At 32.0% G+C, this 26708-nt stretch overlaps 2 protein-coding genes across 2 annotated transcripts; one reads left to right on the plus strand and one right to left on the minus strand.

Moving 5' to 3' along the window:
- Positions 1–1193: 1193 nt before the first annotated feature.
- Positions 1194–3334, minus strand: LOC140450605 (uncharacterized). Its single transcript, XM_072544262.1, has 2 exons — positions 2915–3334; positions 1194–1969 (listed from the first exon to the last, which is right to left on the minus strand). The coding sequence occupies exons 1-2, from the start codon at positions 3087–3089 to the stop codon at positions 1194–1196; spliced, it is 951 nt and encodes a 316-aa protein (XP_072400363.1). The 5' UTR covers positions 3090–3334.
- A 7052-nt stretch (positions 3335–10386) lies between these two features.
- Positions 10387–14820, plus strand: LOC140449466 (uncharacterized). The gene is made up of 8 exons (XM_072542646.1): positions 10387–10688; positions 10747–11004; positions 11613–11696; positions 11900–12040; positions 12124–12716; positions 12900–13506; positions 13679–14227; positions 14428–14820. Exons 2-7 carry the CDS (start codon positions 10752–10754, stop codon positions 13924–13926), a joined length of 1926 nt encoding a protein of 641 aa, XP_072398747.1. The 5' UTR covers positions 10387–10688; positions 10747–10751; the 3' UTR covers positions 13927–14227; positions 14428–14820.
- The last annotated feature ends 11888 nt before the right edge of the window (positions 14821–26708 follow it).

The following is a 26708-nucleotide window of genomic DNA, read 5'->3' on the forward strand; positions in this document are numbered from 1 at the left end:
TATAATTCAATATTGGAATTAAGGTATACAGATATAGAACAATTGCAAGTGTTAGACAGAGAAAGATAAAAATTTTACTCTAGATACCGGTTGTCAGACACCGTGTCCGAAAACGGGTCTTTCTTAACTTTCTTGAACCAGTTTCCCGGACGCTCAATTTTAGAGGTTAAGACTCAAATAAAGTACGATTTTTATGCAGAAAATTGACTTCAATAATAAGATAATCATGCGAAATTGATATGGCAGTAATAAATTAGTTTTCACAATATTTACTTACAATTTCACGAAGCACCTCCCACTACACTTTTTGTTGAAAATTTTGTAAACGGATGCACCCACTAAACATCAACCATCTTTGATTTATTTTCTTTCTTTGTCTGTTGTAAAAAGATGCACAAGCTATGAATTTAGAGAGGGATAACATGTGCAACCCATAGTAAGTTAAATAAAGTTAAGTATATTGAAGGTTTTGCTATTTTATTCCAAGTTTGTGTAAAGTGTCCGACAACTGGTGTTGTCTGGCAAACCGGTTCAATCACGCTAATTTTTGTATTTGGTAATACATACTCACTATTTAATGCTTAAGGGTGGCCACAGATGACAAGCGGCCGAGGCGCCTTTAACGCGCGTTGACTGCTTGTTGCCCTTTTCGGTAGTGTTCACATGTAGCGCTACAAAATAGAAAATAGTAGTGTATAAGTTTTCATCGACGATGGACATTGAATCAGCGGTGTGCTTTTGGGTGTTATATAGAAGGATGAAACGACGTCAGCAAAGACGAAGGAGGTATTGGGTGCATCCAATTCTAAGAAACCGGTTAACGAATAGTTTATACATTACCCTCTACCCAAATCTCAGGCAACATGGACCTAAATTTTTTAATTACTTTCGGATGTCGACGACATCATTTGATGCACTGTTAGCACTTATTAGACATGAAATAACAGCCAGTGTCAATGCAGTACGATATTGTATTTCACCAGAAGAAAAACTCATAATAACGCTAAGGTAATTATATTTATACTATTAATTATATATATATATATATATATATATATATATATATATATATATATATATATATATATATATTTATATATAACGTATTTTAATGAATCATAAAAAATAAAAATAAAAAAATTGCGGGTTTTACTATCTTAAAATTAGATTCAAAACGACTAGATATAATACCTTTAATTGTCAATAAATAAATCTAATTTGGATTCCTGTGAGGAGTAAGTGGCAACTGTGGAAGCTGGTGATGTCATACTCATATCTTGTAACTGTTCATTACTTGGAGAAAAAATGGAATCGTTGTAACTTGTATATGTCCCACGTCCAGGTGTATAACTAGGTTGAGATGATGGAATAGCCGGGCAATACTGCTGAGTGTGTGGTATAGAATACCTTGGTAATGGCGGTGCTGAACTCATATAATTAGACGTACTTGGGAAAATTTTCTCTGGCTCGGGCGTCTGTTTTTGCAATATTAAATTATATATATCAATTTTTGTTTTTAAACGTTTATTCTCCGGTATTTTCTTTATTTCTTTAAAAAGAGACAAACAGAATAATTTATCTTCATCTTGTTCATCCTGTTTGTCTGGCACTTGTCTTTGTGCTAAACTTTTTTCTAATATATTAGCAAAGTGCTGATCAGCCGGATGAAGTTTAAGTTTTTTTGTTTTTTGGCGTTCCCCTGTAGGTGTAGAAACAGTCGCTTCCAAAGACGAATTCTGCACACTACCATTTTCCACTTCTGATATTGGAAGTTCTGCATGTACTTCTGGACCGAAGTTACTTTCAGTAACATTTTTTTGAACTGAGTTTTGCAGGAACCTCAACCTATTATAATGAATGTACGTGCTTGTTGGTTTTGCGCCGGAGCCCGATTTTAGCATCTTGTTTTTTTTGTCTTGTTTGACATAGTGATCCCTTATGCTCTTCCATTTTTTTTGTAATGATGTTCCTGTAATAGATAAAATATTGTTACTTTGTTGCAGTTATTTGGCAAGTGGATGTTCTATGGGTGAATTACATTATTCTTATAAGATTGGAAGGTCTACTGTGGCAGGAATAATTCATGAAGTATGTAAAGTGTTATGGAGAGAACTAAAAACTGTAGTAATGGAAATACCCACAGCAGATAAATGGAGAGAAATTGCTAACGGGTTTGAGAAACACGCTAAGTTTCCTAACTGCATTGGCGCAATCGATGGGAAACATATACGGTTATTCCAACCGGCACAGTCTGCTTCACTATATTATAATTATAAACACTTTTTCTCACTACTACTACTAGCATTGTGTGATGCAAATTATTGTTTTACATGGGTTGATATTGGTGCATATGGGAAAAATAGCGACTCGGGAGTATTTCAAGAATCTACATTGTACAGAATGCTTATGGAGAAGACACTGAACATTCCTGAACCAACGGCAATAACAGGTGGGTCCATTGTGCCCTATGTAATAGTGGGTGATGAAGCTTTTGCTCTGATGGAAAATTTAATGAAACCATTTGGTGGAAAATTACTCACGTACGAAAAAAAAATTTTTAATTATCGTTTAACTCTTGCAAGACGGTATATCGAATGTACATTTGGTATCATATGCAACAAATGGCGAATATTACATCGACCGTTAGATGTAAATATTAATTTCGCTGAAGATATTGTGAAAGCTATTTGCGTACTCCACAATTATGTTAGGCAAAGAGATGGTTCTACGTTTGAAGAGACGCTTTATACAGCACCGCTAACTAATCTACAACAATCCTCCACTCGACGCACTGGAAGAGTGACAGAAAATGTACGAAATAAATTTATGCATTATTTCGTTAATGAAGGCAAAGTGGACTGGCAAAATAGCATGATTTGAATTGTAAAAAAACAATAATAAAAAAAGTTCTTACCTAATATTTTTTTCTTTTCATCGGTATCTTCGTTGTGGCAAAAAATTAACACTATCTCCTCCCAAGCGTTTTTTTTAATAATTTTATTGCTATATTCGCTATTAGTCATGTCCCAAATGGCTGGTCTTTTTTGAATTTCATCAATGAATTTATCTGTATTAAATTCTTCGCCCATATTTTTGATATTTTTAGATTATTAAATTATAACTGATAATACACCACACTGCACAAACTGCGCCTTCCAACTGCATAGGCCGATGTGTTCCAATGTACTTTGTCAACCGCGCGTTTTGTGTTGAAGGCGCGGACACAAAGTCCCGAGCGGTTGCTCAGCGGCGACTGCGCGTTTTTCGAAAGGCGCGTTTTCATGTAAATAAGCAGCTTCATTTCTTAGTAAGTTACAACCGCGCTGTTTCTGAAGGCGCGTCGACCGCTTGTCATCTGTTACTTAGTATATTCTTTGAATCCTATATTTTCCACTATAGATAGAGGTTGATAGTCATTAGTGATCATTTTTAATAGTTTTTTATCTATCTCCCGTTTTTTGCTTCAGTCATTGTATTTCGGACACCGAATAATTTTAATTGTTTTGCCTTCGGGTACTGGATTTTCATTTTCTGCTTTTCTCTTTGAATAACATGGTTCTTGTGAAGAGGCAAGTGAAATTTCATCTGTACCGACTATTACTTTAGGTACTTGAGTCTCTTCATCATCTGTTAGAGACGAAAATGGTACTGCATTATTTTCACTCCACTGCAGAGTATGCATTCTCTGAAGATATTTCTTCATATTGGTTGTATTCCCATGGTACTTAAATCCCTTTTTACACGAGGAACATGTAACTGATTTTTTATCGTTACTTTTACTAAAAAAGTCCCATACTGCGGATTTAATTCCACCTGGCTTCATATTTAAGTTTAACAATATATTCAACTATAAAAAACTAAATAACTCACTATTGAACTATCAATAAACTCACGACCGAAATATCTCTTACAAAGCAGAAGAACAAAAACTAACAATAAAAAGAAATGCGACAATAAAGTGTCATGACACAGTAACACTGTTGTAACACCGAGAGCAGTGCAATTCACTACAATAGTCCATAGTGCGATTGGATACGCTAAAGTTTTCGAATCTGACCCAAATATTTCAACCTGTCTGATTTATTGCTTTGTGTCCTTTTATTCTCAAAAAGGTTTTATTTGTGAAAAGATCAACTCTCGGTCAGAGTCTCGTACAGTTATTAAGTAAATGCAAAACAGATGTTACCGTTTCTTCATCTGTTTTTACAATATCTGACCTTATTTCGATGGTTTAGCAAAATATTGTCGTATTGTCGAAAAGAATTGTTTTATTGATGAAAAGTAGGCTGTTGTATATACTACTAATAATAATATTTAGTTGTGATATATTTACTATACAAGTACATATTTGCTTTAAAAATGTCCAAACTTTTAATTTTTGGATAAATTATTATAAAGAATTTTACCTGGTATTAATCACAGAAAATTGTTATGATTTGGCTTGTTTTCGAGAGAAACAAGTCCATAAACCATTCAATATGTATTGTAAAAACATTTGCTTTAAAATGTCCAGATCAATAATTTTTGAATAAATTATTATTAAGAATATTAACCTGGTATTAACAAACAAAGTCGTTATGAATTGACTTGTTTATTAGGGAAACAAGTCCATAAACATAATACAAAACAAAAGGACAAGAAGTGAAAAAAAACACACAGTGGCGTTCTAAGATTTATTTAATTCATCAAGCTGCAATAAAAGAAATACATTAGTATCAATTTGGAATCATAAATAAATAAACTTACTAATCTTTAATGCCCATATTATTACTACCGGCTCTTCTTCTATTATAAAAAGCCGGTACCTTAAAATTCTTCCAATATATTGGGCAGTTATGGGAGCCGCCTCTTCTTGTCCAAAGAGGACTCCCAATGGGCGGTTTCGTAAATGGACTGGTAGTCGCCTTTGTAAAAACGCTCTTATTGCTGCTAAAATGAGTAAAATAAAAAATTATCACCTCTGAAGTTGTTGTTTATTGTGTAGTGATATAGTTAACTCCCATTTCTGAAACAAAAAAAATGTGTTAAGAGAAGAAGTTTAAATATATATAAAGTCAAAACGTGTTTTATCATCATTCAACAAATTGTAACGAGTGGTTTTGAATACTTCAATTTACAGTTTTTACCTGGTATTAAACAAAACCAATAATGGTATTTAGTTGTGATTAAATATTTACTATACAAATACGTATTTGCTTTAAAAATGTTATTAAGAAGTTTTACTTGAAACCTGAGAGAAACGAGTCCATTAATTATTCATTAAGTATTGTAAAAATAAATATTTGCATTAATTGATTAGATCAATAATTTTTGAATAAATTAATATTAAGAATATTAACCTGCTCCAATTTTAGTTTTTTCCTTAATTTTCTTTCGCTCCCTGCTAAACTGAGTTTTAAGAGATTTTATTTTCCTTGATATTTTATCCACATTTGTTTGAAAGCGCGAAGTCATCTTCGACATTTCATCATATTTCAGATATCTATCTCGATATTCTCGGCATGAAATGTTCCACAGCTAAGGAAACATATGTAGCATTTCAATGAGTTCTAACACTTGCTCTTTGATCCATAACATGTTGGCTGTAAAGAGATAACAAGATAACAGATGTAAAAAAAGGCTATCGTCAAAAAACATGTCCACGCTATTATATGAAGTTAACATTATTAACATACCTGCCAGTTGTAACAAATAACAAAATAAAGCACCGATTATCGAATAGATGATACCTCACTAGTCTTTTATTCGACGTTACTTGTTGGCCACACTGTCCAAACAGAGCGACGTTTTCCGTTTAAAATGGAAAACACGGATACATGCAACACTCAACAAAATTCTTTGATGTCTTGCCCATGCCCTGCGAACTCAATGGAAAAAAATGGTTACATATATATAGTATATATATGTGGCTAAACACCCCTTTAGGGGTTACGCCGCTTACGCTCTCTAGATCTATGTTTTGAGGTAGATCAGTCCTCATGTTCCTTATTTAATTTTCTCAGTTATTTTTCTCCATTGTGTCCTATCTCTGGTTTTTCCTTTCCACTGTCGTATGCCCGCCTTGTTGAGATCATTTACAACTTCTTGTAACCATGTAGATCTTGGTCTTCCACGTCTTCTTTTGCCAGCTGGTGTCCATTCCAATATTGAGAATATCGTCGTAGTTGATCCTGATCTCCATACGTGTCCTAGCCATTTTGCTCTTTGTTGTTTTATTTTACACACTATATCTTCCTTAATTTCTTCCAGTAGCTCAAGGTTCGTTCTTTGTCTAAATTCATTTTCATTTATTTTTATTGGTCCCAGTATTGCTCTTAGTATTTTTCTTTCTTGTATTCTAAGGTTTTCCTCTTGTTTTTTTGTCATGCTGAGGGTTTCGGCTGCATACATCATCGTCGGTCGAATTATTGTTTTGTATACCTTCATTTTCGATTTCTTACTCAATAGTTTATTTTTTAGTAATTTCTTATTTGCATGGAAGGTCTTATTTGCTGTAATAATCCTTTCTTTGATTTCTGTTTCTCTTTCTCCATTGTTTGTTATTAATATTCCCAAGTACTTAAATTTTTCGACTTCTTCAAAAATGTATTCGCCTAGTCTAACCTTTTTGTTTTCGAAGTTTTTATCAAATCTCATTATTTTTGTTTTTTCTTGGTTTATTTTTAATCCCATTACTTTTCCTTCTGTTACCATTTCATTTAACATTTTTTCCATTGTTTTTCTATTTTTTGTTATTAGCACAATATTGTCAGCGTATGCTATTATTTGTCCTTCTCTAGTTCTAAGGGTACCTTTGTTTATTTTCCTGACGATGTATTCCAGGGCAAGATTAAACAGGGTTGCTGATAACGAATCTCCTTGTCTAACCCCTTTATTTATGACAAATTCTTCTGTGTCTCCTACTTGAGTTTTTATACTCACTACAGTTCTACTCATTGTCATTTTTATTAATCGTCTTAATTTGTTTTGTATTCCCATTTCTTTCAGAGCTACCATTAATTTTGATCTTTTTATTGTATCAAATGCTTGCTGAAAATCTATAAAAAGCAGTTCAATTTCTATTTTATATCCATGAGCTTTTTCCATAATTTGTTTAACTGTATGTATGGCATCTGTTGTAGACTTTCCCTTAATAAATCCGCATTGATAGTGTCCTATGATATTCGTCATAGCGTTGGTCAGTCTTCGATGTATTAAGGTCGACATAATTTTATATGCTGTGTTTAATAGCGTCAGTCCTCTGTAGTTATTACACATTTGTTGGTCTCCTTTTTTATGAATCGTGATAATTTGTCCTTTGTTCCATTCTTCCGGCATTTTTTCTTCGTCCCATATGTCTTTTATTAAATTGTACAGTTTTTCTTTTAATTCTTCACCACCATATTTTATAAGTTCCATATTGATCCCGTCTGATCCTGAAGATTTACCATTACGGCTGCTATTTATAATTTCCTCAACTTCCTCTTTTGTTAGTCTTTCTAGCTGGTTTCCTAACATCATTGTCTTTTCTTCTACGTTTTCATTTAGGTCTTGATCTTCTTGCTCTGTTAATAATTCTTTAAAATAGTGAGTCCAAATTTCTTTATACTCTTCATCATTTTCTGATACTTTTCCATTTTTATCTTTTATGCCTTTTATCTTTCCTTTAAAAGTTTTGTTTTGCTCGCTAATTTTCTTATAAAATGCTTTTGTGTTTCTGTTCTTACTTTCTTTTTCTATTTCTTTTATCTTATCATCTAACCAGGCACGTTTAATTTTCCTTATTTTTTTCTTACATTCATTCCTTATTCTATTGTATTCTTCCCTATAATCCTGTCTATTTGTTCTTATCCACATTTGTCTAATTTCTATCTTCTTTTTTAGCATGTTATGGCATTCTTCATTATACCATTCTTGTTTTTTTTTGTTTCTTTTTATTCCTATGTGTACATCCGCTGTTTCATTTATACATTTTTTTAAATTTCTCCATTCTGTTTCTATATCCTTTGTATATTTACACTGTTCCTTTAGTTTTTTGTTCATGTCATCAGCATACTTAATCCTTATGTCTGGAGCATTCAGTTTTTCTACGTACCATTTGTCTTTCATTGTCGTGTTTTTTAGAGTTCTTTTGACTTTTTGTTTTACCTTTGCAGTCACCATAAAATGATCTGTGTCTGCATGCGCACCTCTGTAAGTTCTCACGTCCGTAACCGATGTTTGTTTCCTTCTTGTAATCAGAATATGGTCTATTTGGGACCATGTTTTTTGGTCTGGGGAAATCCATGTTACTTTATGGTATTTAGGATGTTCGAAATTTGTACTAATGATAATCATATTGGTACTAGCTGCTAGGTTACATAATCTTTGACCATTGTCATTTGTTTTTTCGTGTAATGTGTGTTTACCTGCTACTTGGTTAATGTAGTCTTCCTTACCTACTTGGGCGTTAAAATCTCCCATTACCAGTATTGTGTCTTCTCTAGGTAAATTCTCCATTTCTCGTTCAAGTTCCTCATACATTTTGTCTTTTTCCTCCGCAGCAGCACTTTCAGTTGGAGCATATACGTTTATGATTGATATATTAAATGGTTTGGCGTTAATTCTCAGGTAAGCCATACGTTCATTTATTGGTTTAAATTGCATAATGTTATTTTTTATTTTTCCCATAATTATGAAAGCAACTCCATATTGACCTTGTTTTCCATGTCCCGAATACTGTAGTGTGTAGTTTTTTTTATTTATTTCTCCTTGACCTGCCCATCTAATTTCTTGAATCACTGCAATATCAATTTGGTATCTTTCTAGTTCTGAGACAATCTCCTGCATTTTTCCTGGTTCAAGCATTGTTCTGATGTTCCACGTACTTATTTTTAGTTCATCGCGTTTTTTCATTTTTCTATTATATTTTTTCCTGCTCGTCTGTTTTATCTTATCTAATCTATTCATGTCCTTTTCCTTTGTCATTTTCGTTTCCGTTTTTTGTTGTGTGTACGATATTTGTTGTTTTATCGGTTTTTTGGCGTGTCTTGGTTTGCCTTTTCCAGTTCATTCTTCTCTTTGTTCCATTTCCATATAGCCCCGTCAATATTTAATTTTTGATAACCTACTCTGGTGTTCATACCTTTTTCTTGTTGAAATTTTGCAATTTTCCGTATTTCTTGTTGGATCTTCATCTCTTCTTGCGTTAGATCGTTATTGATGTATATTTCTGGCTTTGATGCCCTTAGTTTGTTTTTGTTCTTCATGATTTTAATTTTTTCATTTCTGTTTTTTAGTTTTACAAGACATGTTTTGTCGCCTATTTTATAAGCATCTTCTATTTCTACTTTAATGCCTAATTCTTTTTCCACGAAATTTGCCATAATCTCGTTGACTACATTTGGGTTATTTGTATCCATCGGTAGACCCTGGACAATAACATTGTTAGCCTTTCTCTCTTTCTCGAGCTGTTCTACCTTCATTTTCACTATCTTTAGTTCCTGCTTCATTTCATCATTTTCCTTTTTTAGTTGTTGGTTACTTTGTTTGAATTCATTTATTTCTTTTTTTAATTCTCTGAGGTCATTTCTATATTCTCGTTGTTCTTCTTTTATTCCTTTTACCTCCGTTGTTAGATGTTTTGTTTGATCTGTTAAATTTTGCATCATTTTTAAAAGCTGATCTATTTTGTTTTCATCTTTCTGTTGTTTGGTTGGTGTTCTGGTAAGTTTCTTGCTCTTGTTGAAAATATCTTCATCATCTTCCTTTCGACTTCTTTTTTTATTGTCTTCTGAGGTGTAGTCATCATCGCTATCCATTTTTATTTCTTTTTTATGTATTTTTTACTCTATATTATAGCAAGCGGTAAGTTCTAGTTCTCCGGTCAACCCGTCAGAAGCTCTAGAACTTCTCAAGCAATAATTGAGTATGAAATTTAAATTTATTAAATATTTTATTTCTTCTAAATTTTGTTTATTTAGTTAATATTATTAATTAGCGGATTTCCTTTCTTGGATTTTTGAAACTTTTTGGATAACCGGCAACGTCGCATTCAATTTGATCAAGACTTGTCTTCTTATCTGTTATTAAAAGAACTGGAATTTCTAAATGTCGTTTTGTTTTGAATACAATAAAATGTTTTAAAACTTACTTACAGGTCACTTTTTGCCAATTTTCTTTGCACTGCAGAGAGTTTATGTCCTCATACAATTTTTCACGTATAGTTTGGATTTTATTTCTCACTATTACCTCAAAAATCGGAATAAACACTGGTAAAAATGTTTAACACTTTTATTTCGCACAACGCGCTGTTGCCTCTTACATATATATATATATATATATAGTAGGCTTCCAAAAAAAGAGATGGCGCCTGGCACGTATTTCAACTGGATCGCTAGTATATGTGGTAGAAGGCTAAGTAAAAAAGAAAGAAGAATATTGAGTTTCAAGTTGGAGTTGGACAGTTGTGTTTGTATTTATAGGTTGTATTTTCCATTTTCCACGTGTTTGTGTTTGTGCCATTTTGTTGTATACAATATAAATTTATTAAGTTTTTATTTTGTACTCCCGTGAATTAAATGTTTCCTATTTTAGTTTTTAATAGACATTTTTAGTATATAGATTATCTAAGTTTTTAATAGACATTTTTAGTGTGTAGATTATTTTAGTTTTTAATACAGTTTTAGTGTGTAATTTATTTTTGTTCCTTCAACTCTACTTGTTTCAAGGTAATGTAAAAAATTCCAAAGGTAGACAGACAAATATTGTATAATTTTTATATTCTAGATATAATGGGGCCAATTAGGTGTTGTGTAAAAACGTGTTGGAAAAGTCCTGAATCTAAGCATAGATTTCCTAATCCAAGGAAACAAAAAAATCTTTTTGATAAGTGGGTCTCTGTGATAGGCAACCCTGAGCTGTTGGAGAAAACTCCAGAAAAGATATATGCTAATAATCGTGTATGCTCCTACCATTTTGCACAATGTGATTTTACTTTAAATCACAAGTTGAAACAGAATGTTTTTCCAACTGTTAATTTACCAGGTAAAGGTCATTTTGTACTAACCAATTTATTAATTACAAATTTTTGTTAATCGTTTATTTTTTTATACAATAGAGAAATTTAAATATACCTACTTAATTTAGAAAATATTTTGTAACCTAAGTAGTAGGAATTAAATGTTTTTTTTACTTCAGACAGCCGATATTTAAGATATAATAACTAGTTAGGTGTACATCACAGATTTTTATAATGTAATGATTCTGTCTTTCTTTGTTTTTACAATTGAAAGGTTAACATGGTTGCTGCATATATATATATATATATATATATATATATATATATATATATATATATAATATATATATATATATATATATATATATATATATATATATATATATATATATATATATATATATATATATATATATATATATATATATATATATTTTAAGTACTTCTCCCAGAACCTGAAATAATTTTTGTAATGTAATGTAAGTGAGCACATGGCACTTATCAGTGACATCAGCAATGGAGAGGGAAACTGAATGTCACTGATTAGCAATATATACATCGAATGTGTTAACTTTATTATAAAATGGTTATACATATTCAAAATGAGAAATCAAAAATATGTCTCTTTTTTTAGCAACTGATGTAAATGTGTTGCAAAACGTTAATCCTACTCCTTCAACAAGCAAAGAAGTTTTAATACAGGAAACACCAAGAAGTAGTAAGTGTAATTTTGATTTTCTTTATATACTTGGTTCGCTCAACTGAGATTTGTTTTGACATATTCAGAGTAGGGAACATACAACACAAAATTTCATACTTCACAAAAGAAGAGGAAGCATTGTTGAAAATTATTGGAAGGGTAACTTTATCATAAAAACAGTTATGTATTCAAAAGAATAAATAAAAATCTACCTTTTTTAGCTACTGAAATAAAGCATTCTCCATTGAAGGAGTTGCAAAATTTTAATATTAGTGAACAAATGTCTGGAAATAGTGGTGTCACACATTATATGGCTACTCCATCAACAAGTAAAGGAGATTTAATACAGACACCACCAAGAAGTAAGTGTAATTTTTGTTTTCTGATATATTGTATGTTAACAGTCTTGGTCAACAAACTAACGCGTGTGTATTTTTTTTCGTAGGGAGATCTGCATTACTAACAGAGGTGAATGTGACCCATTCCAAAAAGCTAAGCCCCAGAGCCAAACAGCTTTATAAAAAAGCACAATTGTTGCACAAGCAATTATCGAGATCCAGAAAAGCTAGGTTACAGTTAAAAAGGAAGCTGATTCTAGAAAAAAAATATAATATTACAAAATTGTCTAGCATGGATCATATTAGAGCAAGGTTTTTTGATAGCCAAGTTCGTAATTTAAAGAACAAGCCAAAGGGAAGACGGTATACCATTGAAGACAAAATATTAGCACTAGCATTATATAAACAAAGTGGAAGTGCATATAAATTTTTGTCAAAATTTTTTTCACTTCCATCAAGGAAAACAATTAGTAGCTTGCTCAACAGAATCCCTATAGAGCCTGGCTTACATGAAGAGGTGTTTGACTTGCTTAAAGCTGAAGTCAGGACATTTAAAAATCCATTGGATTGCCACTGTATAGTGATATTTGATGAGATGGCAATTCAGGCACACATACAGCCCAATTTTGGTAAAGGCTGTATTGAAGGGTTTGAGAATTATGGATTTAAAACCACAGACAAAATTGCAAATCATGCTCAGGTAATTTTTGTGGTGGAAAATGAAGTTACTTGCTATGTAGTTATTAGTATTTTATATTTATGTACATTTTTTGTACTTTCATGATGTATTTAGTTGTAACTTGAAGTTATCAGTGGGTAAATAACTTAAATAACTTATTTTTGTTGTTATTTATTAATATTTATATAAGTAATCTTGTTTTAGGTTTTTATGCTACGAGGAATACGGAGGAAATGGAAACAGCCTGTATACTATAACTTTTCAAATGGCGCTACAAAAACGATAGACCTTGTACACATTATTAAAATGATTGTACGGAAATGTACTGAAATTGGTCTAAATGTTATAGCCATTGTTTGTGATCAAGGTAGTAACAATCGAGCTGCCATTAATTACCTGATTAAAGATACAAAGATCAAATACAGCAATGAATTAGATCATTTGGAAAAACAGAAAACATATTCTTCCAAGTATTTTGATCTCAAAAATAAAATCAAAGAATATGTTTTTGAAGTTGATGGCAGAAGAATTATTCCAATTTATGATGTCCCACATGTTTTTAAAGGGCTGAGGAATAATTTATTAAAATATAATTTACATTTCACAAGTAATAATGAAGAGAAAGTGGCAACTTGGGACCACATATATACTGCCTATAAAATGGATCCTCATTTAGGCAGCCTAAGGTTAATACCTAAAATTACTGAGCAGCATGTTAATCCTGATAGAATTAACAAAATGAAGGTTGCCAATTGCACACAAGTTTTTAGCCACAGTGTTGCACAGGCCATTAATGTATTTGCCATTACAGGTAATTAATAGTATAATTTTTGCATAAATGTGTGAACATATAGGTACTTATTAGGTTATTATAAAAAAATAGTCTTTAAGTTCAATTTTGTAGGTACCCTGCTGTATTATTGAATATGTAATTTCTCAGCACATTTATTATGAAGTTAGTAATATTTGCATTAATATTTTAGGTGCAGTTGTTCCAGTTGCAGGTGACAATTTAAAATTGGACAAAAAAGCTGTTGAAACTGCAGAATTCTTGTCCTTTATAGACAGTTTATTCGACAGTTTAAATGGCAAGTCCTTTAAACCAAAAGCTGGAAAAACCCTTAGAGGTGCTGTGACAAAAAATTCACAGCATGTACAGTTTTGGCAAGAAAGTTTAATCAAGCTGGAGACATTTTATTTTTGGAAACATACTGAAAAAAAAAATGTTTAGGCCACCTAGCTTAATAAATCTGTTAAGGAATGTTAAAAATTTTAAACAGCTTTTGACAATTCTTACAGATTTAGGTTTTAAGCACATTATGCCACGGACCTTCAACCAAGATCCAATTGAAAATTTTTTTGGAAAAATTAGACAAAGAGGATCCAGAAATATAAACCCCAGTCCGAAAGATTTTTCCAATTATTATAGAAGCTTGATGGTCAATAGCTTAACATCATACCATTCTGTTGGGTCAAATTGTGAAGATGATAACTCAAAAATTTTATTAACCCTTCAACGGTTTGTTACCCAGGTAAACATTAAAATACATGGCATTTATATATATATATATATATATATATATATATATATATATATATATATATATAATTAAATTTAAAACTTTTACTTCAACACATTTAAAATATATAAAGTCTATTATTTTTATTTATTCAAAATCTTAGCAAGCAAAAAAATTTGTCAATTAAATAATTCCCACTAATTTTTTTTTAGGGTCTGTCTGAATTCGAGCCTGCAACACAGGAATATTGTGTAGTACCTGACAATTTAATTTCTTCAACAAAATCCATTGAAGCTAGGGTATTACGCTATGTTTCAGGATATGTTCTGAAGGCAACTTCAAAGTTGACTTGCTCATGTGTTGAAGAGTTCTGTGTAAAAAATGACACACAGAACGATTTCATCAATTTTAAAGAGTATAATCCCCAAAAACCTGCTTTAACATATGTTAATGCAGACTTTTTACAAAAAATGCAATTAGCATTAAGTATAATTAAATATATATTTAATAGAGATTTGTTTAAAAAGCAAGTCTTAGAATATACACTTTCTATTTTAAATCAGCGAATTACATTTCCTAATTGTAAACATGGTACAAAAATTAAAAATATTGTTTTGAAACATTTCCTAAAAGTGAATGCGAATTAAATCGCATTCTAAAGGGAAATGACCAAAGAAAAATCCCTAATAATGCCCCAAAAATATTTCGGGAAGCGGAAATGTTGTCAAACAGTATATTAATACGAAAACGAAAACAAAAGAGCACATAATAATTATTTTGTTTAGTAGACCAATATTGATAAGCTTCTCTTCTAGTATATTTATTTGAACATTATCATATGCTGAAGTTATATCCAAAAATGTAGCCAAAGTGTTGTATTTGTGTGTGAATCCTAGATAGATGTCATTTACTAATATCGTTAGGGGTTCTAAGGAAGATCTTCCCTTTCTAAAAGCATATTGTGAGTCAGGTAATATTTTTTCATTTTCTAGCCAATATTCAAGCCTGTTCTTTATCATTCTTTCCATGGTTTTAAATATACACGATGATAAAGCTATGGGTCTATATGAATCTGCATTTCCGTTCTGTTTTCCAGGTTTTTTGATAGGTACTACGATGTATTTTTTCCACATTGGTGGAAAAGGAATCTTATTTATCCAAATCGAATTGAACAATTCTAACAGGGCTTTCTTATGGCCTAAGGGCATTTTATGCAACATATTGTATGAAATGTTATCAGCCCCGGGAGATTTATTATTTGTTGATTTAATGCATTGATCAAGTTCCCATAATTGAAATAGTGATTGTAAAAAAGAAGTGTTTCTATTTACGGTAGCAGATTTTGGTTCTGTAGCTTCAAGTGTAGCGGTGTATACATCCCAATTAGCAGCCTTGAGCCTCCATATGTTATGTTTTGTCTGTTTAATTTGCGCAAGCGGGCTATTCCTTCCAAATTGTATTGTTAAGTGTATTGTGTATTGTTAAGTGGTTAGAGCCATAAGGTTCTTCTAAAGTAGACCACGTAATTAGGTGCGTCAGATCCTTTGTACAGATGGTCAAGTCTACAGCTGACTTCTTATTGTTTGCTAATGTAGGTGATCCGTCGTTCAAGATTACTAGGTTTCATTGTTCGATAGCTTCCAAAAGAATCTTGCCATAGATATCGTCATATCCATCATTCCAAGCCAAACTATGTGCGTTAAAGTCGCCCCCAATTATGAATGGTTTTGGAATTTGTTAGAAAAAGTTGATCCACTGTTGTAATGATATTCTAGTTCTCGGTTTAAAGTATACTGAAACGAAGTATATCTAAAGTAAGTAGTAAGTACATTTTTTTATGTATTAATGGAAAATTAACCGAGATACAAGTATGCTCAAAGTTTATTGTAGTTGGAATTGGGACTTCTTGGTATATTAAGTCTGATTTTAATAAAATGGCTGAGCCGCCGTACCCGTCGTCCCGGTCACAGCGAATATTGTTGAAGCCTTTAAAATTATAATATTTTTCTGCTTTAAACCATGTTTCCGACAGAAGTGCAACGGAGTAGTTGCCCCTATCTAGCAGATATTCTAAGTTAGTTTTATTAGAAACTGCTGAACGGCAGTTCCATTGAAGAATATTTATTTCATGGTTGAGGTCTGAGAATGTGATGACGTATTTCCATTTATAGTTAATTTGACTAAGTGTTTGAGTTGTTTCTTATTTATATTTATACTTTTTGTTACTAAAATTTTTGTGACAATTTCTACAACTAATTCTAATATTGAATTTATCATGCTCAGGTCTGAAGGAGATGCAACTGAATTATTATTAATATTTCATTTATAGTTAATACCGTCTAATATTGCTCCCGTAGGTAATTGAGATCTAGGGGAAGCTATAATTTCATTATGCAAAATTAATGTTGGATCTGGACTATTTGGTCTCTGTCTCTTAAATGTTCTATAATTTGTACTATTTGAATTATTGTAAAATATGTTATTTGTTGACATTTGGTTAATTGAATTTGATGGGAGCTGGGTGGGTGTATAATTATTGGGATTTAATGGAGGGAAAGTTTTGAGGCAGGAAATGTTTGTAGTTTGTTCCGTATTAATGGTTGTTGTATTTGCATAGGAGTTTTTTTGGAACTGTCTGTTGGCGTCTTGATAACTAATATTACTGGAAGACATAGCGTCTTTTACAAGTTTTTGACGTTGAAATTCCTGACACGCGCTCAAATTTGTAGTAAAATGATTCCCCGAACAATTAAAACAATTATATCGGTCGTTTTACACTCTTTTGAGTTGTGTGATTCCTGACATTTATTGCACCTAGCCCTGCTTTTACACTGTCCCCCTGTATTTCCAAATCTAAGACAATTAAAGCATAATAGCACCTTTTGTTTATATGGCTCGACTTTATTTAGTACCTTGTTGATTGTTACATATTTTGGTAGTACCTGTGACTTAAAACTAACTGCACATGGTTTTGTTGGAATATATTGAGTACCGTTTTCATCTACTTGCCTCCTATTTAATCTTTTGACTTGAATGACTTCAAATTTACAGTGTAAATCGTACATTTTGATTCTGTCTTTAACATACTCTACTGAAAATTCTGTGGAAATATCTCTTATTACGCCCTGTCTAACTACAAGAAACTTAGGAATGTATATGTCTAAATTATTTTTTGTAAATATTGCTTCATTTTTTTAGATATGACATATTTGGCCGATTTATAATCTTTAAATTTTATACGTATTTTATTTCTCCCTACTGCGTCAATGCTCACAATTTTTTCATCAATTTCTTTAAAATTTGTGACAATAATGTCACCTATCTTAAAGCGTTTAACCTTTAGAAACTAGACAATCCGATGTTATAAAGTACAAAAAAGATCAATTGCAGAAGCTACTTCAAAGATCACGGGATTTTAACACTTCCTTCTTTAGGAAGGAAGTGTTAAAATTTTTTATCTTTTAGAAACTGTTTGTTTAATTCGTAAACATCTACATGTCTTTCCAGCAAGACCTAATCATCACTATTCCACCAGGAATTCTTTCTTTGGCGTCTATTTACTGAAGCCGTCCACTGAGTTGGTTAAGAAATCTATATTATATTATGCAAACAAATTATACAATCATCTCCCTCTGCAACATCTTTCCCTACGTTACGAAAAATTTCAAAATCCTATCTATCTGAAAGACCATAATATTATTCAGTAGAAGAATTTCTTAATCAGTAACTAAGAAATTATAATACCCTAACATAAAAGTAGTATTTTTACCTCTATTTGGGTATCATATGTAGCAACTTATTAAATTTATTAGTTCTTAAGATTGATTATTAACAATTTATTTAAATTTTGCAATATATTGTTTTTGTTTTACTAATTTTTATAATTTATATTGACAATTTATTAAATTTTTTAGATTATATTTGTTATTGTTTTGTTTTTCCACTGATTTTAAGATTTGTTTATAAACTTTTACTATTTTCAAGGATAATAAAGCATATTTCTATTCTAGTGTAATACTCCTATGTGATGAAGAATTTGTGTTGTCAAAACAATTTAATATACTCGAGATTTATGTTAGATTTATTGTAATAAATAATGATTATTACTGTCATTTGTTGGTTTTATTATTGTTCTTACTTTATCCATATATACTTCTCATTTTATTAATATCGTCGCTTCTCATGCTAAATTTGATATGTGCATGTTATTAATTTTTTTGTTTTTGCAATAAAAATATTTTTATTGCAAAAACTAAAATTTAAAAGATTGCACATATGGAATTTGGTATGCCTAGCGAAAATCTTCCAATTATTAGTTAGCTTTCAAGATCCCAGAGGGCGCTAAACAGATTTGAATTTCGCGGCAATCGTCATAACGTTGCAGAGTTCTTTCAATTTATGGGGATTAGTTGGCTTCCAAAAATGTAGATGGCGCCAGAATTCGTGACCAGTTTAGTCTATAGAGAGTGCATTCTACCTAACCCTCTTATCTATGGTCTTGCCGCACAACATCGCCGCTTTGTTGCCGTGTATCTATCAACTTGTTGCGAGTTGATGGGATAAATGTTGGCAACAGTGTTGACAAGATGTATCAGGGCGATTCTTGGCCGGTCTGTACTTACCTTTAGGAATATAAAAAGATATGTTAAATTCTGTGTGAAAATGTAAAAGATACTATTAAAAGTTGTTTTTGAAGGAAAGGGAAAGTTATCTTTTTCACGAGTAAATTTATAGTCTCTATACAAATCTGATAATGATGTGTCAGACTGTATGAATTCACGTGATGTCTGGGCTCTTAAATAATGTGACACCAATTCTCGGAATATCATTTAGCAATTCTATAACACTATTTATAATATCAGAGCCAACAGTGGGGTGATTGTTATGTTTGCCTCTAAGTTCCCCTTGAACAATTCCAGAATTAGTTTTCTTAGTAAGCGCTGTATCAATTGGCCTGTCGTTCAAATCAAGTGTAGCTTTAAAAAATTTTTTCCAAAACCGTATACGAATACCATTCACTTCAAAAAATATGCCCCATTCAGTGCTCTTAAATTTTGGGTGCTAGAATATCCGTACTTAGGTTTGATTTCATCTATGTGTCGTAAAATATAATCTTTTTGACGTTGAAGATCAACCATTTCCCAATAGTTATTAAAAATGCGTTGCCTATCTTCTATATTAATATTATTATTACATCTGAAACGACATTTTTCACCACACCCTTCACGAACCATTCTTCCTGAAATTTCCTTTTTTGACTTAGACATATAAATGAATGCCTTACCTGAGTTTCGTAACTGTTTTGTTACATTCATCTTCCAATTCGGTTTTCGGACTCTATTTTTTCCTTTCTTTTCTCGATTATCTCCAATATTCGAAACTGCAGACTCAGATGCACTGTCGGAGCTATCAGAACTAGTCGAAGAACTGCTGCTGCTGGATGAAGAATTATTAGTTGTAGGAATTAATCTATTGGAGAATAATTTTCTGGATAGACATCAAAATTTGGATCGGCATCGGAATCATCTATATCGCTTTCGTTACTTCGAATGGGAGATATGTAATCATTTTCTCTCTGATCCATATTAACAATATTAGAAGTACTTGGTAGACATAAATCATTATAGGTGTTTTCGTTGAAAATTGTTGGAGTTTAATTTAAAGATATGCTATTCTCGGGTAGTAAATTGTCATTTCCAGGCATAAAAGAAGACTTATCGTGTTGACTATATTCATTAGATTCCTTTAAAATTAATTCTAAAGAATTTGTGGTATCATGCAAAGGAATATTTTGAACTGATGAAATGAGGGGTCCGGCAGTAAAAAATGATAAGGGACAATACAGAAGATTTGAGATTTGAAGTGTTTTTGAAGTGAAGAATTTTGAAAAAAATATTCTTATATTTTTTATAAAAAAATATAAGACTATGAATCATGTTCAAATTAGTTAATTATGTTGTTAATCAGTAGGCAAAATATGAAATACCAAGTATTTTTTTACAATGTGTTTATTGAGAAAAATATAAAAATATGTACTACAACTTAACATTATTTACCTAAAATATTCGAAAAAGTTTAACGTAACATGTTAAGTGGTGTTGACTTAACATAATTTGGTACGTACTAGGGGTTTATTTTAAATTTATATACCATTCGTGATAAACAGCTGGAATCCATTCCAAGAATGATTTTACATCTTTCAGTTTTTCTGGATGAATACTAAGGGGATGATTATATTTTTGAGTAAGTGTAGGAAATTTTTCTTCTGCAGCTGTTGGTCTTCCTCTTTTGTTCAAGGACATGGAATTAAATAATCCGCTGTATGGTGCTGAATATTGTATATTTTTTGGAACTTCTGAAGATAGGCATAATTTCACACTACTTTGTAAAATACCTACCGGTTGATTAAAATAGCTTTTCAGTACTGAAAAATCGTATATATCCTCTTGCTGGACCCTAGTTACTAGAAAAGGTTTTTTTTCTGACACTTCTTCAAAATGTCTTCCCAGTGATTGGGCGAATAGACCATTTCACAGTTTTTCTTGACATAATTTTCTACTACAGAAAAGTCTCTGTCGCTTGGCAACATTGTATGTCCTACCTGAGGAAATATATGAACTATTTCTTTAAAATAGTCATTTTGTAAAAGACAAAGCCAAAGACCAATGATAGTCCAGTTTTTATTTTGTCCGCAGCAATTGTCTGAAATAGCTATTAGTTTTCTGCCACGAATATTATTTTTCTCAAAGTACATTTTGAGACAGCTAGCGATTTCGTCCGACCCTCTTTTAGCAGTAGATTCATCCCACATAAAAAAGTGACCCTGACCATCTCCAAGGGAATGTATGCTTAAATTATAGCACCACAGTTTTCTCTTATAGAACATGGGACCAGTGTTAAGCTTTGGTGTGGGAAGGGTTTGCTGTAGATCAAAACTTATTGCATGCACATCTGGGTTTAAGTTTGCTTCCTCTACTGCGACTCTGACTGCCTGTTGACCTGCTTCAGCTTTTCTATGATGTAATTCTTGTTCAGTTTTAATTTTTTTAACTCCAGTTTCATCATTGTGTAACTTAGCATTTTCTAAAGCCACTGAAAACTTATCGCGCGCTTGACATGTATCCATTTTTGGAGTTTTGAAACTTATATTATATTCTTCAGTAAATATTCTTCTGAATTTATCTGCAGAAACTGGAGTTTTCTTTTTCAAAATGCATTCTCCTACATATTTCTCATAACAAGTCTGAATAGAATATTCCATACTCATATATTGTTTAGAGCTGTCAGCACGGGTGTAATGGCTTTTGTACTTAGGTAAGATTTTGATAAAAGATTTCAGAAAATCTATATCAGAATTGGAATATTTTTTAGGATGGTTTGAATGTCGACCTCTTAGATCTGATTTTGGAGTATTTGATCCAATTTTTAATTGTTTTACTAGATTTTCAACTCGACCTCGATTTTTCTGTAAGCCATGGATACTTAGGAAAGCCATTTTGCATACCTTAACATCTTTTCCTTGTGATTTTAATTTATATTCAATAGTTTGAGATCTTTTTGACATTAGTGCTTTAGTTTTCTTCCTAGTCACATTTTTAGATCTCATACAACCTTGTAAGTAAGCATTTTGTGTATCAAAACTGTTCATGCCCCAGAAATTAACAAAAATTGTCTGCAGCTCTTCATAAGATGCAAATAACTCATAGCATTTATTGGGGCAACTACACGGGGGACCTTGTGTTTTTGATAAAACAATATTTCCCTTACCTCTGTATTGTTTATATTCTTTTCCGCGATTTCTAAGCTCTTTCGTTTTTAATTGCTTACTAAAATTGCGCTTCCTTTTTCTAGATTTTGTTTCTGAAACAGAATCTTCTTCTTCTTGTTTACTGTGTTTATTTAATTTTCCTCCATTTTCTTTTTCTTCCTCCCCTTCTTCAGTACTGGACTCTGGGTATGTGTGAGAAGAAATTTCTTGAAGTCCATGTTCTTTCAAAAGTTTTCTAAAACATAAATAAAAATCGTATTAAGTATTATAGAGCTGCCGATTCATTCATTTTCATATTTGCAAGTAAAAAATGTTAAGTTTTTATGCAAAGTGAATGTGGATGTAAACAATGTTAAGTACATCCTTTACCATTTTTTACTTGCAAACAATTATTCTAAAAATATCAATAAATTACCTTCTTTGTAGAAAGTTAATCGAGCTAGCTTCACTAAATATTTAAAATTCAGGATCTTTATCTGAGTCATAATCATCGTAGCTCTTAGAAATGTCACTTATAACATCAAAAAAGCCATTTTGATTTGAACAACTTGCTTTGTCTTCCGCCATCATAGACACATAACATTATTTTCATGCGTATTTCTTACCAAATTTTAAGAAATTAATCTTGTGCCATCTGTTATTCAGGGGATAAAATAAGTCAAGTTTTCTGCGTTGCCATGTCCGTTGCCATCTTTTACATAATATTTCGGGAAAAATAAAAATTTGTCCCTTACCATTGTTTACTACCGAGCCCCTCAAATGTTGGAAGAATCTTTATTAATGTTCTTATTTTCGTGCTTTTGTAAAGCCATGTCAACAAATAAACGGCCACGGCTCGGCATAATACTGAAACGATAGCGATAAATAAACTAAGCCGTCAAAAGTGAAGCAACTCAAAAATATCTTTTTATTAATTTGAAATGCCAATTTTCTATTCCAAAATCTATCAAATAAAAATAAATCTCTTATAGTTAATATAAAATATTCAAAATCCCAAATATCAAGAACTAACTAAATTACCGTTACAAAACGAATTCACCATTAAAACCGATTTAGCCCTAAATTAAAAAAACGTTCATTAAAACTGTAGCAAAAATTAACTTAACAAATTAAAATTTAAGCATTAAAGCTGCTACAATTCAAAATGCTACTGTAAAAATATCTGAATACACCAACTAAATTGTATTAAATCTAAATAATTATTGTAGTTTTATCAAGTTTACTTACCAAAACCGTTGCAACTCAAAATGCCACACTGTGAATGAAACCGTACACTACGCACGAAAGTCGGAGCGTAACTAAAAATGACGCGGTTTTATAATGACGGCGAACGTGTGATCATTCAGCAAAACTTTGCTGTGTGATCATTCAGACTTACAATGCACATTTTTGAGTTGCTACACTTTTAATGCTGATGTGCGATATATACATATATATATATATATATATATATATATATATATATATATATATATATATATATATATATATATATATATATATATATATTATACACAACGCAAAAGTCTAAGGATATTTTAATAATTTGACAATACCAATGACAGAAATTTCAAGACCATATAAATTTGCTTGTACTATGATTGTTGATCTCTCTTCTTATCAACAAAAAATTGTAAAACTGATAGCAATACGTGTTTTAGAATGTTTTTTATAAGGGACAAAAAAATCTACATTTTTATGTTTTGTTTGTTTTTAATTTTAGTCACTTTATACCATTCTTGCTTAATAGGTGAGTTAAAGATATTGTCTTTTTACCATGCAACGACAACATTTAACGTTGGACGAGATGAATAGAGCCGTGAGCCTCCTTCAAGCTGGTATGCGACAAACTCAAGTTACTGACCAGCTGGGTGTCTCCCAAAGCGTCGTAAGTCGTTTGTGACGTCGGTTTAGAGACACTGGGAATCCAGCCGAGCAACATCCAGGACGTGGTCGCTCTACAACCGTTGCTCAAGACCGATATTTAATTTTAAATGCCAGAAGGCAGCCAAAAATCACAGGAACCGAGTTGGTTAATGAATTACATCTTGCACATAATGTAACAATTAGCAGCAGTACTGTCAGGAATCGTTTCCATGAAGCCAATCTTCGTAGTCGGCGACTACTGATATGTCCACCTCTATCTAGAGGCAATCGCGCTGCAAGATTAACCTGATTTCAAGAGTTTCAGAATTGGACTGACCATGACTGGGCCAGTTTTGTTTAGTGGCGAGTGTAGATATGGATTTTATCCAGATTCTCGTCGGACAAGAGTATGGAGGTGACTCGGAAATGCAGAACGATTATTACATCTTCAAGAAGTGTATACATACAGAGTTAGTACATTAATGGTATGGCGCGGAATCATGATTGACGGAAGAACTGACCTCATTTTCCCACGTGGCTTTCTCACAAGTCAACAATATTTGGACACTATTCTTGAACCTGTTGTGCGCCCGTTTGCTGCTGCTGTTGGAGAAAATTTTTACTTTATGCATGATAACGCTCGGCCACTTGTTGCGCATATTGTAACAAACTGGTTGGATAACGAGGGTATTGGTGTATTGCCGTGGCCAGCACAATCACCGGACTTGAATCCCATTGAGCATGTATGGGACATGCTCCAACGAAGAATTACTCCACATATGGGCAATATCTACAATGAATTTCAATTAAAAGAGCTTCTGAGAGAACAATGGACACAACTACTTCAAGCAGACAATAACAATGTGATTCGGAGCATGAACAGTAGATGTAGAGCTGTGATAAACCAACGTGGTGGCCATACTTTATTTTAAGTTTATATTTCGTATTTTTGACATTTTATGGTGGTATGTGAAAGATGGGTGATTTGCAATATATTTTTTTTTTTGCTCCAATTTTCTGTTTTTTGCAATTTATGGTTTTTGACATTAAACAACAATTTAAACTACAAATCTTGTATTTCGATGGCTAAAGTGTAAAACCTATTAAGTCGAATTTTATAAATTTTACAGGAGAGACAAAAAACTGATTACTTTTTTTAATAAGGCGTTCCCGTTTTGGTGTTAGCGATATAAAAAATTATAATTACACCTCTTTTTAATGGTATGCAAGTACATTAAATTGGATTTGATTTTTCAAAAAAAAATCGACTTACGAGGTTTTGTATTTTTTTTAAATCATTTTTCAACTTGCGATGTTTTGACATGAAAAGTATTATCTGGTTAAGAATTTTAATACAATATTTTGTTTAATTAGATGATTAAAAAATATTAATGAAACAATACGAACACAACTAAAAACTTTATTCGACAGAAATACAAAAAAAAAATAAAAAAAAGTTTGAGTTAGTGAGATAAGTTGTCGTAGAATAGCCTAAAATCTTCTGGAATATAGTTTTTTAATTCTTGAAGATGTTTAAATTTATCAGTCTTAATTTTTAGAGGAGCGTTATGCAATTGGGGTATATCCAAATTATCTTGAATTGCTCTTGTACGCCTTGGTAATGGTGTCCAATGGTCATGGTATAATAATTTATACTCAATCGCACCATCACAACGGTATGCCAGTGCTCTAAGATCAGTTACTTTAGGATCTCCCTTAGTATTGCCAGGACGAATTGAATAAAATGTTTTGATTACCGAGTAATCTTTACAAAAGGAATAATTTAAGTAGTCAACTTCATAAGGATCTTTTGCCTTAGCAGACCTACAAATGTCAACATAGCATCCCGGTACATACACGACACGATTTCTAAGTTTACGCTCAATACACGCGTGAATCGAGTCACACTCCATTTGAGTATGACCCTTTTCTAGATAATATTGAAATATTTCTACACCTGATGTTCTTGATAAGTAAGAAAGAGCATTCGAAAGCGTAACATTTCGAGTTTGGTAGCAGCATCCGTCGCTGAAGCAAACAACGGATTTAGTAGCAGGAGATAAATTTCTTTTGATATAATCTATGATAATGGAAGTGAACTCGTTTGCTTCAACCCCACCTGAACCCTCATGCCATACATAGCAATGGCCTTTGCCAGTGGATAAATTATAGAAGCTATAGTTGTGAACATTTAGCTTCATTTTATAATATGCAGCTGATACTTGTAATCTTGGTGCTGTTAATATTGCCTGTGCATCCATAGTCAAAACAAGTTTACTGTTGTCCTTACTAGCCTCTTCTTTTAGTTTTTCCTTTTCAGCACGAGCTAAATTTTTTTTCTCCAAATGCTGCTGAAACTGTTCATCATTTATTTTGCCGACAGAATACCCAGTGCAAGTGTCGCACTGATCTTTCCTAAAAAATAAAAATTCTTGTAACAAAAAAAAAAACGTTTTCTATTGTTCTGTATGCTTAACTTACTTTGGCTTAAATAAGGCTATACGTTGCTTATCGAGCTCCTGACGAAAAGTTCTATTATTCAGTTTGGCTATCTTTGCAGCCACACACTCATTGGTATAAAATTTGTATAGTTCATTAACGCTGGTCCACTGTGTATCTAAATACAATTTATTAGTGTCTTTCCTACAGTAGTGGCTCTCCATTTTTGGAATTTTCTCTAAAAACTGGATTAGGAAGGCTTTATCTTCGGATATCTTGCCTTTTCTTGAACTCTTTGTAGTTTGAACTGCAATGTTTTGTTCTCCTTGACTAATCCAATTTTGCACACTCCATTCGCCTATACCTAATGTTTGCAGAAACATTTTCTTGCATACCCGTTTTCGAGAATTAGATTTCTTA

This window comes from Diabrotica undecimpunctata, chromosome 9 (assembly GCF_040954645.1).
Source record: "Diabrotica undecimpunctata isolate CICGRU chromosome 9, icDiaUnde3, whole genome shotgun sequence".
Classification (NCBI taxonomy): Eukaryota; Metazoa; Arthropoda; class Insecta; order Coleoptera; family Chrysomelidae; genus Diabrotica; species Diabrotica undecimpunctata.

Excerpts from the sequence above, each read along its gene's own strand:
- LOC140450605 (XM_072544262.1), bottom strand. The coding sequence starts at position 3,089 with ATGGGCGAAGAATTTAATACAGATAAATTCATTGATGAAATTCAAAAA. Across the intron at positions 1,970-2,914 it reads TGAAAAGAAAAAAATATTAG|GAACATCATTACAAAAAAAA; the intron begins GTAAGAACTTTT and ends TATCTATTACAG.
- LOC140449466 (XM_072542646.1), top strand. The coding sequence starts at position 10,752 with ATGGGGCCAATTAGGTGTTGTGTAAAAACGTGTTGGAAAAGTCCTGAA. Across the intron at positions 11,697-11,899 it reads ACAGGAAACACCAAGAAGTA|CTACTGAAATAAAGCATTCT; the intron begins GTAAGTGTAATT and ends TACCTTTTTTAG. Across the intron at positions 13,507-13,678 it reads TAATGTATTTGCCATTACAG|GTGCAGTTGTTCCAGTTGCA; the intron begins GTAATTAATAGT and ends TTAATATTTTAG.